Source organism: Pseudopodoces humilis, chromosome 23, assembly GCF_049639895.1.
Source record: "Pseudopodoces humilis isolate 2021_Gansu_Grassland_sample_001 chromosome 23, ASM4963989v1, whole genome shotgun sequence".
NCBI lineage: Eukaryota > Metazoa > Chordata > Aves > Passeriformes > Paridae > Pseudopodoces > Pseudopodoces humilis.
In genome coordinates this window covers 3,102,319-3,116,622 of record NC_142222.1, presented here as the reverse complement: position 1 = coordinate 3,116,622, position 14,304 = coordinate 3,102,319, and the positions used below count along the sequence as shown (strand labels likewise).

The following is a 14,304-nucleotide window of genomic DNA, read 5'->3' as shown; positions in this document are numbered from 1 at the left end:
TGAATTCTGAGGGGCTTGGGGGTGGAAGAAGCACTATAAGAAAAGTGTCTTTATTCTGAAAGCAGAGTTGCTACTGAAGAAGTTTGCAGTTCATTCCACATTTTCATACCTGCTCTGCTCCTGGGGCTGGGCTCGGGGTCATGCAGAGGTCTTTGTGCAGCTCCTGGTCGGTGAACAGGAGGTGGAGGTTTGAAATGGGCTCTGCTGCAGCTGCTCCCAGCTCAGTGAACGCTGTGCTTTGCTCCCTCAGGGCCTGAAGAGGAGTGAGCAGAGCAGCATGTTGGACCTTTTCCGCCTGCGCCTCCCCGCTCCTCCCCCCGGCGGGGACAGCGCCGGCTCGCTCTCGCTGAGCGCTCCCACGCCCGAGCAGGAATCCTCTCGGATACGCAAACTGGAGAAACTCATCAAAAAGAGACTCTGAGGGAGCAGAGGGAATCTCTGTGGCTCGGGACTGCTGGCAGTGAGGGGGAGCAGAGCTGCTCAGGCCTGTGATTTCCAGCGTGCTGCTGGAACACCCGTGCGCTGTCACTCCCAATTCCCGTCATCTCTTACCCATCGCAGACCAAGGAAGAATCTGACCGAGCTGTTTGCCCTGAGCTTGGCAGGAGTGAAACCCAGGACATGGCCAGGTCCACGTGATGGAGAAAATAGAGGCATCTGGAAGCCAGCAGCTCCAGAAACAGTTCAGGTGGATCCAGAGACTATCTGGCTGTGTTACCCTGGCTGAGCTCCTGCTGCAGCACTGAGGGTTTTGCCTCAGTTCTGTGTTACTGCTTGCTCCCTCCTCCTGTTCCTGTGATTAATTATTTATTGTGGGCTGGGGGGAACCAACCCCAAACCATCACCACCACCAAAACCCCAACGCTTTAACAGCTAGGATCTGGCATCTGCAGCTCCACTGAATCAATGAGATGTCCAGGAGGGAACCCCAAGGCAGACTTCTCCCCTGCTCCCAGGACAGGCCTGCATAAAGCACCGTGAAACAGCCAGGCAAATCCTTTTCAGAGCAGGAGGAAAGGGCTAAATTAATGCCTTCTGCACCTTGGCAAAGCTCCTGCCAACCAGCTGGCAGCCTTGGCTGCTGTTAGAGCTTAGAGGCCAAGCAGGACATGTGTGGAGCCCTCTCCAGCTGCTTGGTATTTCCCTGGTGTGTGCTGGGCTCACCCACTGTCCCCAGTGGGAGTTCCTAGCCTTCCTGGACAGCACCTCTCCCTCTCTCCACAAAGAGCCCTTCATGGAGAACGTGTCAGGCTGCTTCAGCCCCTCATTCTCACTCCAGCTGGTGTGTCCTGAGTAGGGATGTGCCACCTTGGCACCTCTGCTGCCCTGCAAGGAGAGGTGCTGGAAATGTTGGCTCTATCAGGGAGCCAGGGCCACTCGTTGGGACAGGAGGCTTTCAGCAGCCTCAGGTTTCAAGGCCCTCCTTCTCCTCCTGCTCTTCTGAGCTTCAGCTTGCAGCAGTGCAGAGGGGAGGAGAACCAGCAGTGAAATATTTTGGATAACCCAGGCCCCTCTTCCCATGGCCCAGATCCTGGCTCCCAGCCACAGAGCCAGCGTGGAGCAGGGTTGGGATCAGTCGGTGCTTCCCATGGATTCTCCTTGTCATTGGCACTGCTGGACTTCTTCCCAAACTCCTCAGTGCCCTTCCTGGGACACTTTGAAGGCATATGGCCAACCAGGAGTGAATCCCACATGGATGTAGGGCAGACCAGCCAGTCGTGCCTGTGTTATTTAACTTGAGCTTCACTTGCCTGTGCAGGAGGGAGAAGTCCTGTACCAGTGTGGCAGGTGAGGAACAACCACACTGCCAGATGCCTTCCTGGGAGAGTCCTGCTCCCCAGCAGGGCAAGTTTGGGTCTTAGGACTGTATTTATTTAGGGGCTGTACTCACAGGATGTGTGTACAGGATGTGCTGCACATCAGAGAGCAGGATCAGACTCCAGGAACGTGAGCTCCATCCAGAGCTTCATGGGATGGGGAGTGAGGAGCAGCAGTAACAACACCTGTGCAGGGGGACAGCAGTTTCTCATCACTCCAGTTCTACAAATCTGCTGTAGCCTTGCTTACTTCCTCTCCTGATTCCCTGTTAGGTGACAAAAGAAGGAATGGAAGCGCTTTGGGATTCCGAGCAGCCGTTCTCCAAGGACAGATTATCTCAAGATGCATGTGCAGGATGGCTCATGAGTTACCACACTGCAGAGCTGGGGAGGAGGGAACATGGCTTTGCAGAGATTGGTTATTCCCATGAGGGGATGAATAATTTATTTTAGATGAATTTTTCTTTGCTTTGTCTAAGGCTGAGTCTCTCAATAAATTATGAATAGCTGAAGACGATGTTGAAGTTATCATTGTGTGTCTTACCCAAAGGCTTCCCCCATTACATTTTCTGCATTTTATTCTGTAGATAAGAGGAAATAAAAGGAGAATTTTTTTTTTTTTTTAGCTTCAGCCTTTGAAGAAGGCCACAGGGCTGGGTGTTTGGAGTTCCACTTTCAGAGAACAAATCCACAGTTTTCTACTTCTGGTGTAAGAGTTTTGTGCCCCTGGCTCTTGAGTGTTTATTAGATTTGGCAGGTCTCTATTTGTGCACTAGCTCTTTGGAGTTTACAGCTTTGGGGAATAAAGGATGATTATGTGCTTTCTGTACAAAATGCCACTTTTTATGGTTTCAGGCCGGCTGTACGTGGGGTGTGACATTAAAATGAATTAAATGGTTACTGAATTAAATGCTCATTGCTGGGTGTTTTCTGTATGGCTGCAAATCCCAGTGGCTGGGATGGACCTCACCCAAAATGTGCTGGACCCAGCACTCCCTGCTGTCCATCTGCTGCTGCAGGTCCTCTCTGCCTTTTCCACCTTCTCTGGCAGCCTCCACATCCACAGCAGCTCCTGCACCGTGTGGGTGGCTCAACACTCCCGACCTTGTGGCCCTAAATAATCACATCATTTCTGCTGTCTGCCACTGCGGGAGTGATTTCAGAGAGATCCTCATTTTTCCTTTGAAATTAATTAAGGGGTAGTGCCTTTCTCCACGCTCTGCATGACGCTGGAGCAGCTCCTTTCGCTCAGAGAATTAATGACTCATTTGCTTTTCTCCTGGCGGTCCTGCCCCCTCCGCCCTTGGGCAGGCGGGCGCTGGGTGTTCCTTTCTTTCCCCACATTTACAGCCAGGACTCTGAGCATCCAAGTGACGATGTCCAAACCTCCAGGAGCCTTTGCTTGGCTCCACGAGGGCGGTGGCAGCAGGGCTGTAAAAGCTGATGAAACCTCAGCAGCTTCAGCCACGCGCTGTCAGTGCTCGTCAATCCCAGCGCCGAGGGAGCGCAGCTCCTCTGTGACAGAGCCTGGCATTTCCCATCCTTTGGAAATAACTTTCCATCGTTTTCAAATATCACAGGATCCTTTGGGTTTGCTTCTCCCAGCGACAGCCCCCACCTGGCGTCGCCTGTGCTTGGGTTGCTGATTAAGCCGAGCATGCCCAGCCTGGTGGAAAGTCTTTTATGGAAGGAGGATCTTGATAAGAGATTTGTGTCTGCCCTGTCCTGCCTGTGTGTGGGCAGTTAAAGAGTAAATAACGTGGGCAAACAGGCAGGGGAAAAGATTTCCAATGCCATCAGGGGTGGCACAGGTTGGTACAGTTTGAGAGAGTTAAAAACAGACTTTTCGAGAGGGCAGAGTACATGTCCTGAAAAGCAGAGCCCCTGTACACAGTGACTCAACAGTACTGGAGTTATTGAGCAGTTAAAATTCTGCTTAAACACTTCCTTTTCATCCTAGCAGGCAGATTGGCAGGTCTGGATGTTGGTGCTGCAGGAGTCCCCCAGGTGGGCTGCAAAGCCCAGACTGGAAGGGCACAAAAAAGTGCCCTCTGTGTCAAGCCATGCCAGAATGGGAGGGGGTTTTGCTAGTAAATAAGGAGCAGAAAGATTTCCAGGAGCTCTGCTTATCCCAGGCACCGAGATCCCTCTCACTTGGACCCTGAACCTCATGGGAGTGGCTGTGGGAGCACCCACAGCTCTCAGATGTGACCACTGGGATGTGCCACAAGCTCCCCCCTCCTAAATTGAATTTCTGTGTTGTTGGCAGTGGGGATTTTCACCCAGGAGCTGCACAGCAGCTCTGAAATTATGATTGTGCTCATCTGGAAACTGCTCCAGTGCTTTCCAAAGAATCTGATTTCATAAAGGGCTTTTATGGGAGATTTTGGAGCGAGGAGTAATCAGTTTTCCTACTGCTTGCAGAGACCAGCATCTCTTTTTTTGGGGGGCGGGGATACACTTAAAGGGAAGAAAACACCTGTCCAGCACATTTGCTCAGACCCCAAAGATTTCAGTCAAAATTCTTAATGTTCTTTTTCTTTCCATCTGCATTTTTCAGCAAAGACAAACAGCCTCATAGTATTTCTTCAAAGGAATGTAAATTCCTTGAGGAAGTCTCCGGAGTTCCCAGCACCGCATAGCTACAAACCACAGACGCCTACGGCTGAAAGTTCTGCTCTGCTTTTAATTTTGGGGCAGGGAAGGAATTTTTTTTCAGAGGTTTGGGTTCACTTGCGCTGGGCCCGTCGGCCCAGACTGCTGCTTTCTGCGCAGGGGAGTGTTGTCTTTGGCCGGCTGCAGAGCTGCTTTCCCTCCACAAGAGTATTCCCCCACCGAATCTGATGACATGGCGCAATTATTTCATTAGGATTTTCCGAAAAAGGTTCCCTCGGTCTCCTGTAGTGCTAGAAAGACCTTTTCCTTCTGTTCTCTTGTTTCGGCTTCGGCAGCTTTGCCTGAAAAATGCGATTAGGGGCGGCAGCGCTGCTGCCTGAGCCCGAATGCTTGGGAGAGGGAAGGGAGAACTTGAGGGGCTTAACCCGGCTGCCAAAATCCCTTCTGTTGGGGAAAGCAGCGCTGGAGGTGGGGGCAGCCCACCAGGATCTGGCAGCCCTTTCAGTGCTCCCCAAAACCCGTGCTGGCAGCACACTGGGGCGGTGCACTGCGGGTTGGAGCACGATGCGCGGAGGGCAGCTCGTCGGGCATAGTTCCACAGAATCCCAGAATCATTTAGCTTGGAAAAAACCTCCGAGATCACCGAGTCCAACCCGGGAGCCGTCCCCGCCTTGTCAAGCACACCAGAGCACCGAGTGCCGCGTCCGGTCGGTGCCGGCCCAGGGACGGCGACTCCGCCACCTCCCAGTGCCGAGCTCCGTGCGGCTGCGAGCGGGGGAGCGGCGCTGGGCTGGGATGCAGGACGGGGGTACGGGCTCGCCGGCAGGACAGGGACAGCCAGCGGGGACACGGGCGGCTGCAGGGGCACGGCCGGAACACACACGGGGACAGCGGTGGGACACGGCCCGCCCCTGGCACGGCCCCTCCCCGGCTCGGCGGCCGCCCCGCCCGCCCGGGCTCAGCCGGCGCAGGGAGCGCAGCGCGGGCAGCGGCCGGGCCGGGGCGGGCACCGGCGGCTCGGCCATGGTGGGGCGGCTCAGCCTGGGGGGGGGGGCCGGCCTCCCGGGCCAGAGGAAGGGGGGGGACTCCGGCCTCGACAGCCCCGACTCCGGGCTGCCCCCCAGCCCCGGCCCGGCCCCGCCGCCCTGGCTGCTCCCCTCGGGCAGCCCCGAGCGCGCCGCAGCCAACGGGCTCCCGGAGCCCGAGCCGCCCGCAGCCTCCGCAGCGGTGAGTACCGGCCCTCCCTGCGCTGCCCGCACCCCCCGGGACCCCCCGGGACCCTCCGGGACCCCCCGGGACCCTCCGGGACCGCGGCTCCGGCAGATCCCGGCCCGGTGCCGCCGCCGCAGGTGCCCCGGAGGAGCCGCTGCCCTTCGCAGCCCGCCCGGGACCCCGCGCATCCCGCGGGGAAAGGAGGCTGGAAAGCCGGGTCTGGCCGGCGTGGGAAGGGCTTGGAACACCCGCCCGCCGGCTGTAACCGAGCCCTCCCGCCGCTGTCGGGTCTGCACCGGGAGGGAAGGATCCGACCGGGAACCGGGGTGGCCGGGGCTTTTCACAAAGCTTTGCCTGCAAGGGAAACTCCTCTCCCTCCTGCCCCGGGTCGGGGCTGGGACGGCATCGCGTCTTTGGAAATAAATCCCTGTGGAAAGTGAACTCCCGTTATTCCGGAATGACCCGCAGCAGTAACTTTATTGTGCATAAAGTTTTCAGTTAATTTGTTTTTCTCATCAAATAGGTTTTGGATGTTGAGCTGCTGGTACAAATACTTTGGAGACGGCAGATTTAGAGGAGAAATCCTTTTTCTGCCGGGGTGCTGCTGTGAAATTGGAAAAGGCCACAGGAGGGAAAGATGCACGCAGCCCCCCAGCCCCTCGATAGTAAACACACGTGCAGAGGTGGCTTCAAAAACACACACGGCTTGGGTTCCATCCCTTCAGGGCTGCTTTGGTTTCCTTGAGCTGTGGGATTCGGTGTCAGCTCCCGGTGCTGGGTGTCAGGAGAGGAGCGCAGGGACAGGCAATGAATCAGCGCTCAGCGGGAATGAGTTAATCCTTCCCAACGCTTCGTGTGTGAATTAGGTTGGATTTAATGCCTTCAAACAGGAGCCAGGGCGTAGCTGTGGAGCAAGGAGGTGGCTCACAGCGAGGTGATCATTTCCTGCTGCAGCCTGTCCGTGTGTATGGGTTGAATTCAGCACGGAGGGAGCTCTCAGACACCCCTAAAATGTTGGTTATAACTTGAGCGTGGGTTAATACAGGGAACAGACTACACTGCAGCGAGGGGTTGCATTCCTCTCTCATTTCCCAGAGCAGCTCCTCTGAATTACGTTGGGTCCCTGAAGTTAGGACCTTGTCTTCAAAAAATGCTCCTGGGCCACCTCTAGGATGCTTTAGACCAGAGTGGAGTCAGGCCTAAGGATGCACCTGTGGCACCTCTTGGTCTAGCAGATCCTCCTGCACGTAAATGTGAACCTCAACAGCTCCATACCGAGGGATAAATAAATCTGTTTCCCTCTGTACTGTGTACTGCATTGTAACATAAAAGTTACAACAACATGGTAACATAAAACATTTTGCATTTTTCTTGCAGAGTTCTGTGTTCTCCCCCAGCCCCGTTCTCTCCAGCTGTCCTCCAAGACTGTGTCCTTTATCCTTTGGCGAAGGAGTTGAGTTTGACCCTTTACCACCGAAGGAAATAAGGTAAATATTGTGTTACAGTAAAGGAGCAGTTAGGCCTTATCAGTGCCTGTGAGTCAAGTTAATTTATTTGCAGAGCCATTGTTCACTGCAGCTGTACATTCCTGGACCTGGACATTTGTACAGGCCGAAGGAGTGTTCAGCCTCTTTTAATCCCACCCATATGGTTGTTTTCTTGGTTATTTTTCCAGGAAGACTTTCTTATATTTTAGTCTCCTGCTTTTCCTTCCTTGCGCTGCTCCAAAATGTTGCCCTTCAACTGATTAGCCAGCAGGCAGTCATGAGGGAAGAGCTTCAAAAGATCTTTCTAGGACTGTTTCATTAAGGGAAAGAAATTTTGCTCTTGCAACCTCATGGTTTTATAATAAGCACTTCCTTTCTTAACAGCTCTGGCTGGTTGTGTGAACTAAAAGAATTGGTAACATTCAGAGGAGTGCATAATTTTTTTTTTTTTTAATGCACTGCATCATTTCACAGCCTGTGAATTATTCTTTTGAACACCATGATTTGCAGTAATGAGAGGAGAAGGCTCGTGGTTGATGACTGTGCAATTAGAGGGAGGCTGATAAAATCAAAAGGAAGCCTAAAGCAGGGGAGGGTAGGGAGAATTATGTCCTGGTGTGGGGAAGGAGCCTGTGCTGTGGCTGGAATTGGAGGCAGTTAACTCCTTAGTTAGTGGAAAAGCCAACACAGAGCTGTGGCAGCGCCAAGGAGACGAAAACTTCCTTTTGCAACCCAGACCCAGAGGATTTGCGAGTGTTTTCCTGCCAGCTGAATCTTCAGGAGTTTGTCCTCGGAGAGTGCCCCGTGCCAGGGGCGATAGCAGAGCACTCCTGTGTGGTTCCTGGCAGGGAAAAGCTGAGGAGATAACGTGTGCTTCCACAGGCTTGGGGGAGTTGGGATGTTTATGAGCCCAGGCGTGGATCAAGGCCTCTGGGTCTGGGAGTTTGCAGGAGGTCTCCACTGAGCTCAGGGCTGAGAAGTTCTGGTAGTGCTGGCAGCCGGGCTAAGCGCTGATAATCCTGGGAATGCTGCTGCCACAAGGCTCTCCTCTCATCCTGTCAGTGTGTAAAACACCAGCAGATGGTTCTGGTGGGATGAGGAGCCACCCTGGCAGCTCTGCTCCTCTTCCCCACAAAGCCATGAGCAGAGCTCACACAGCCATGCCCAGCCCTGCTCCACACAGCTCAGATGTCCCGTGTTTTGCAGGACATGCTGGTGCCAGAATACGTTCATGCAGATATGAAACCTTTTCCTTTTATTGACTCTGAGTCATTTACTAGAAGTAAAGAATCATTGGCCTGAGACTACACACAGTTATTTCTATGGATGAGGTCAACAATGTTTTAAGATTTGTGTTTCTGTGACTGGAGCTCCACAGAAATGTTCTCCTAGTTACAATTGCACTGCTGCAATTAAACCTCTATGGCTGTATTAGAATTACTTCTTCTATTGCATAGAAGTAAAAAACCTTGTTTAAAAAAAGCCTTATAAAATCATAACTTAGGCCCATTATTTCAGCTAAATTCAGTTAACAGCTGGCCTTCCAGCTAGCAATCTGTTCTAGTAAGAAAACCATTCACACCTGTAGAAACAAGAAATCCACCCCATGAAAATCAATTAACAAAAATATATAAACGACCTAAAGAAAGAAAAAGTTTAATTAAGCATATAGAATAGCCCTTACCAACAAAATTTCACTAAATTACTTTTAACACAGTACCTTCTAATATTTCCTGTAAATATGTACGTGGATTAATATAAATATTAAATAGATTTAAAATCTATTCAAATACATAAATGCATATAAATAAATATGCATAATACATAATAATAAAGAACAATAATACATGTAATACATATAAATACACATGCATAATACATAATAATAAAGAACAGTAGTACAGATAATAAATATAAATATGCATACATAATACATAATAATAAAGCACAATAGTACATACAATACATATAAATACATAATAATAAGGAAGAATAATACATATAATACATATAAATAATACATAATAATAAAGAAGAATAATACAGATAATACATATAAATACACATACATAATACATAATAATAAAGAACAATATTACATATAATACATGTAAATACATAATACATAATAATAAAGAACAATAGTACATACAATACATATAAATACATAATACATAATAAAAAGGAAAAATAATACATATAATACATATAAATACATATAAATAATACATAATAATAAAGAACAATAATACAGATAATAAATATAAATACACATACATAATACATAATATAAGGAAGAATAATACATGTAATACATATAAATACATATTCATAATACATAATATAAGGAACAATAATACATATAATACATATAAATATACATAATATGTAATAATAAAGAACAACAATACATGTAATACATATAAATACATAATACATAATAATAAAGAACAATAGTACATATAATACTTATAAAAACACACACATAATACATAACAATAAAAAATTATACACATAATACATAGAAATACATATACATAGTACATACTAATAAAGAACAATACATATAATACATATAAATATACATACATAATACATAATACTAAAGAAGAATAATACAGATAATACATATAAATACATATACATAATACATAATAATAAACAGTAATACATATACTACATATAAATACACATGCATAATACATAATAATAAAGAACAGTAGTACAGATAATAAATATAAATACACATACATAATACATAATATAAGGAAGAATAATACATGTAATACATATAAATACATATTCATAATACATAATATAAGGAACAATAATACATATAATACATATAAATATACATAATATGTAATAATAAAGAACAACAATACATGTAATACATATAAATACATAATACATAATAATAAAGAACAATAGTACATATAATACTTATAAATACACACACATAATACATAACAATAAACAATTATACACATAATACATAGAAGTACATATACATAGTGCATACTAATAAAGAACAATACATATAATACATGTAAATACACATACATAATAATAAAGAACAATAATACATATAATAATATAAATACATATACATAATAATAAAGAACAATAATACATATAATAATATAAAAACACATACATAATAATAAAGAACAATAATACATATAATAATATAAATACATATACATAATAATAAAGAACAATAATACATATAATACACATAAATACATATAAATATAAACAAACACATAATAATATTATACTTAACAACACATATAAATAAAGAACCAGAGTTTTTTCTGCAGAGAGGAGTTGGAGCCGTGTCTGGGGCTCCCCGTGGCCGCTGTCCCTGACGATGGCTGTGGATTTGTGTTGCAGGTACACGAGCTCGGTGAGGTACGACTCGGAGAAGCATTTCATCGCCGACGTGTTCCTGCCGGTGGGGCTGAGCGTGGCGGCCTGCAGCCAGACCATCGTCTGCGTCCCCGACTGCTCCTGGCGCAGCTACAAGGCCGAGGTGCGCCTGGAGCCTCGCCACCGGCCCCGGCGCTTCACCAGCACCACCATCATCTACCCCAAGCACGCCAAGACTGTCTACACCACCACGCTGGACTACAACTGCCGCAAGGCCACGCGCAGGTTCCTCTCCAGCGTGGAGCTGGACACCTCGGAGTGCCTCGGCCCTGACGGCTGCTGACCGCGGCCACCCTCCGGCCCACGCCCGTCCCTGGGACTGTGCTAGCTGCCCTTGCCAAAAGCAGGTGCAGAACTTCTCCCTCAGCTCTCGGCTCCTGCTCTCCAAGCGTCACGACGGCCCCGGGCGCGGTTTTCTGTGGGAACGTATTTTAGCGAGGGATTTGTCTCTTTGCCTCCCAAATGCCGTGAGCTCCCTCCCCTTCCCCGCAGTGGAGATAACGGGAAGGGCTTTCCCTTACCTGGACAGGTAAGGAGGAGTGTGGGGTGGTGCCTGGCAGGTGGAATTCCATTTGATGCTTCGTGGTGATGTGCAAAAAAATAAGGGCAGTTGGCTGTCTTGCAGAGAATGCAGAGGTGGTTTGGTTACACGTAGAGCTGTCGACCCTTTCAGTTTAGATCGTGTTTTATCCAGGAGAACCATCCCCATGAAACTGCTGGGAAAGGCTAACAGAGAAAACCCCAGAATTCTGCATTTAACACGTACAAAAATGTTCCCATATGGCATTCACGCACTGAGTGAAGGTGTAAATTGGGGAGAGGAGGGGTTCTGAGCAGAGCAGGAGGAGAACTGCTCCTGCAGCTCCAGGCAGCAGAGACAGGATTGTGTGACTCCAGTTCTTTGGGTGACCAGGAACCCACGTTCTGTGTGACACACGAGCGTTTCTGTGCCTGCAGCCGGGCTTGCACAGAGAATACCAGGCCAGAAATTATCCGTGTCTTGTTGGATCTTGGTGATCTGGAGGTGGAAAACCACAAGTGCCTTGTTTTTGTGAACTAAAGGAGCTGTAACCAAAGCAAGGTTAGATAAGGTGCTGGACAGAGGGACCCAGGGTGGCAGAGGAGGTGCTGGATCGGGTGTGAGACACTGTTGTGGTGGGGTTGGGAGGAGGTGAACAGGTAGCAAGGGACAGGCAGCTTTGTAGTGCAGAGAAAAATCCACAGCTCTGCTTCCCTGCTGAGCTTGTGGTGGCACAGGTCCTTGGGATCGGGGATGTCACTGGGATGGGGCAGCCTCTGCCTGTCTGCAGGCTGCTGAAAATCCTCTCCTGAGTGCCTGATGAGTTTGGGGACCAAAGGGAACAGCTTCAGATACCAGGAAAGTCTGTCTGGATGTTACGTGCGTTCGTTTATCGTGTGCCTTGATGAAAATGAGACAGAGAGGTTTCCTTCTTTTCCCAGGTTGTTTTTTTTTTCCCCTGTGTTGACAGAGCGCAGTGTGGAGAGCATCTGCTTTGGGGAGCGTGGGCTGTGCTGGTTTTTTGTGTGGTGTAGTCTCTCAGAAACACCTGACAGACCTGTCTTAGCTGGACACGGCTTTTCCGTGTATTCCCAAACTCTTCCGAGGTGTGGGTGTGCAACACCAGTCCTGGAGCAGCTTTTCAAGAGGACTTTGCACAGCCCCAGGGGTGAGTTTTGTCAGTGGCAACCTCGGGAGCCTGTTCTTGAGCTGTGCTTAACGTGTGTTTGTGCAAGTGTGATGGATGGTGTGCAAGTGGATCCCAGGGAACTGAAAGGAGCCGGGAGACGAAGAGTGCAGCAGGAAGGAAACCTTGGGTTTGTATGGTTTGAGGGTTTTCAATTGTTGTTGTTAGGGTTTTTTACTTATTTATTAGCTCAGAAAAGAACATCCTTCACCTTTGGAACTTGCCTTGGAAAGGCAGCTCCTAAAACCATCCCAGGACGAGAGAGGACACGGTCAGGCAGGCGGCACTCCGCGGTTAAGAACACTTTGGTCTCGGGCTGCAAGACTGGGGAGATGTGTCTCAACCAGATGGTGCAATTGTGCCCTGACTGCTGCCCCAGGACGTCCTCGTGGTGTAACAGAAGGCTCAGCTCACCCACAGCCCCAGGGTTCACTCTCTCCTCTGTGGGATGGGGCTGCTGCACCCTCGCTGCCCACACCTCGCTCCTGAAGCGGCTGCTGCTGTTGGAGACGGGATTTTGGGAGAACATCACCCCGGATTGCGCCCACAAACACTCCCCCAACGAATCCACCCGGAACAGATCTAAGAGGAGGTTGTTGTTTTAAGTTGTAGCCATTAGTTGTTCCTAGTTAGAAGCATAATAACCCACAAAATACCCCTCACGCTCCGGTTTTAGGATAAAAGCACCTGATTTTTATAAAGCAAACTTAATATGTACCTCTTAAGAATATTTTAATTGGTCTCTACCAATACCTTTTAAATTATTTATGTTCCAACATTTGCAAAGCTCTGTGCCAGTGTTCTGGTGTCTGTGATGTTTCCCACCCCTTCCTGATTTTCAATTTGTCTTTTACTTTATTGGTAATAAATGATCTGAAAACCATCCTGCAAGGGAAGTCTCTTTATTTCTCATTCAAAGCTTTTCAGTGTTTATTGTGGTTGTTACTTAGAAATAAATACATAATATTTCTTGCCAGTCCCATCTCCCCTCCTTTCTCTTCTATTTGTTGTTTACATATTCTAGGAGGGTGTTTCCTATATAAAATTGTCTATATTAAAAACCAAACCAACACCAAATGTTGTGGATTTGTCAATTTAGTAAGACATTGAAAACGTGCTTTAAAGACAGCTGAAAATCCTCTCCTTAATGACTTTGAGTTATTCATCTGGTACAGTTTTATTTTTAAAGAGAGTTTCTGGTATGAATTCTGGTATGAATATCCTACAAGTGAAGAACTAATCCCTTTCATATATAACATGTATTTAACCAGGCAGGAATTTACTTTTAAAATGTAGATGCTCAAATGCTGCATTAGTAAACACAGCATAAACATAAAACTTGAGTGTGTTATGCATTAAACTTTATAAAACCAAAAGAGATGATTATAAGTTATTGTGCTGAGGGAAACGCTGTGGTGTTTTTCTGGATGCTTAATCTCTTCTTTTAACCTTCCCACACTTTGCAGGCGTGCTGATTTTGTTAGTGACTCTGGCAGAGCAGGAATGGATGTAATTGAACATCAGTTAATTAATTCCTGATGGGATTAATTTTTTTTTCCCTTACTTTTTATTGTTCATCTGGTTCTGTGCTTGTGGAATCTCTGGAGTTGCATGTAATGACATTATTGGGGTCTGGGGAGCCGTGGAGCTGCTCCAAAGCCGCTGCTTCCAGCAAAAGGCTCTGAGAGCTTTTGGGTATCCTGGAGTTTTGAAGTATTAAACAGGAGAAAAGCCACACATAAACATTAGTTCTGTATAAAAGGGGCTATTTAAAAAGCCATTAAGAAAAAACCTTTAAAAGTCAGCAGTGTCTTTCAGGGCAGCTGGGGGAGACTTTCAGATGTCACCTAACTTTCAAATCCTTCCTGTAGTGAGGGCTGGGCTGTTCTCCTTAAGTCTTGTCATGACACTCTGTATGAAAAACATTCTTTTACTATAAAAATTTGAAGTAGGGGAGTACAAGGCTGTTCCATGTGATTTTAATTCACATTGGCCCAATGAGCTTCTAATTAGCACCCACCATTCCAAGGAAAC

At 47.7% G+C, this 14,304-nt stretch overlaps 2 protein-coding genes across 2 annotated transcripts in view; both read left to right on the top strand.

Annotated features, from left to right (window-relative positions):
* Positions 1–2,334, top strand: part of VPS53 (VPS53 subunit of GARP complex) — a 61,242-nt gene extending 58,908 nt beyond the window's left edge. The window contains exon 22 of the mRNA XM_005525718.3: positions 251–2,334. Coding sequence (XP_005525775.1) covers positions 251–421 — 171 coding nt within the window. The 3' untranslated portion in view covers positions 422–2,334. The remainder of the gene's footprint in view (positions 1–250) is intronic.
* A 3,122-nt stretch (positions 2,335–5,456) lies between these two features.
* Positions 5,457–13,153, top strand: RFLNB (refilin B). Its single transcript, XM_005525924.3, has 3 exons — positions 5,457–5,660; positions 7,023–7,132; positions 10,529–13,153. Exons 1-3 carry the CDS (start codon positions 5,457–5,459, stop codon positions 10,845–10,847), a joined length of 633 nt encoding a protein of 210 aa, XP_005525981.2. The 3' UTR covers positions 10,848–13,153.
* The last annotated feature ends 1,151 nt before the right edge of the window (positions 13,154–14,304 follow it).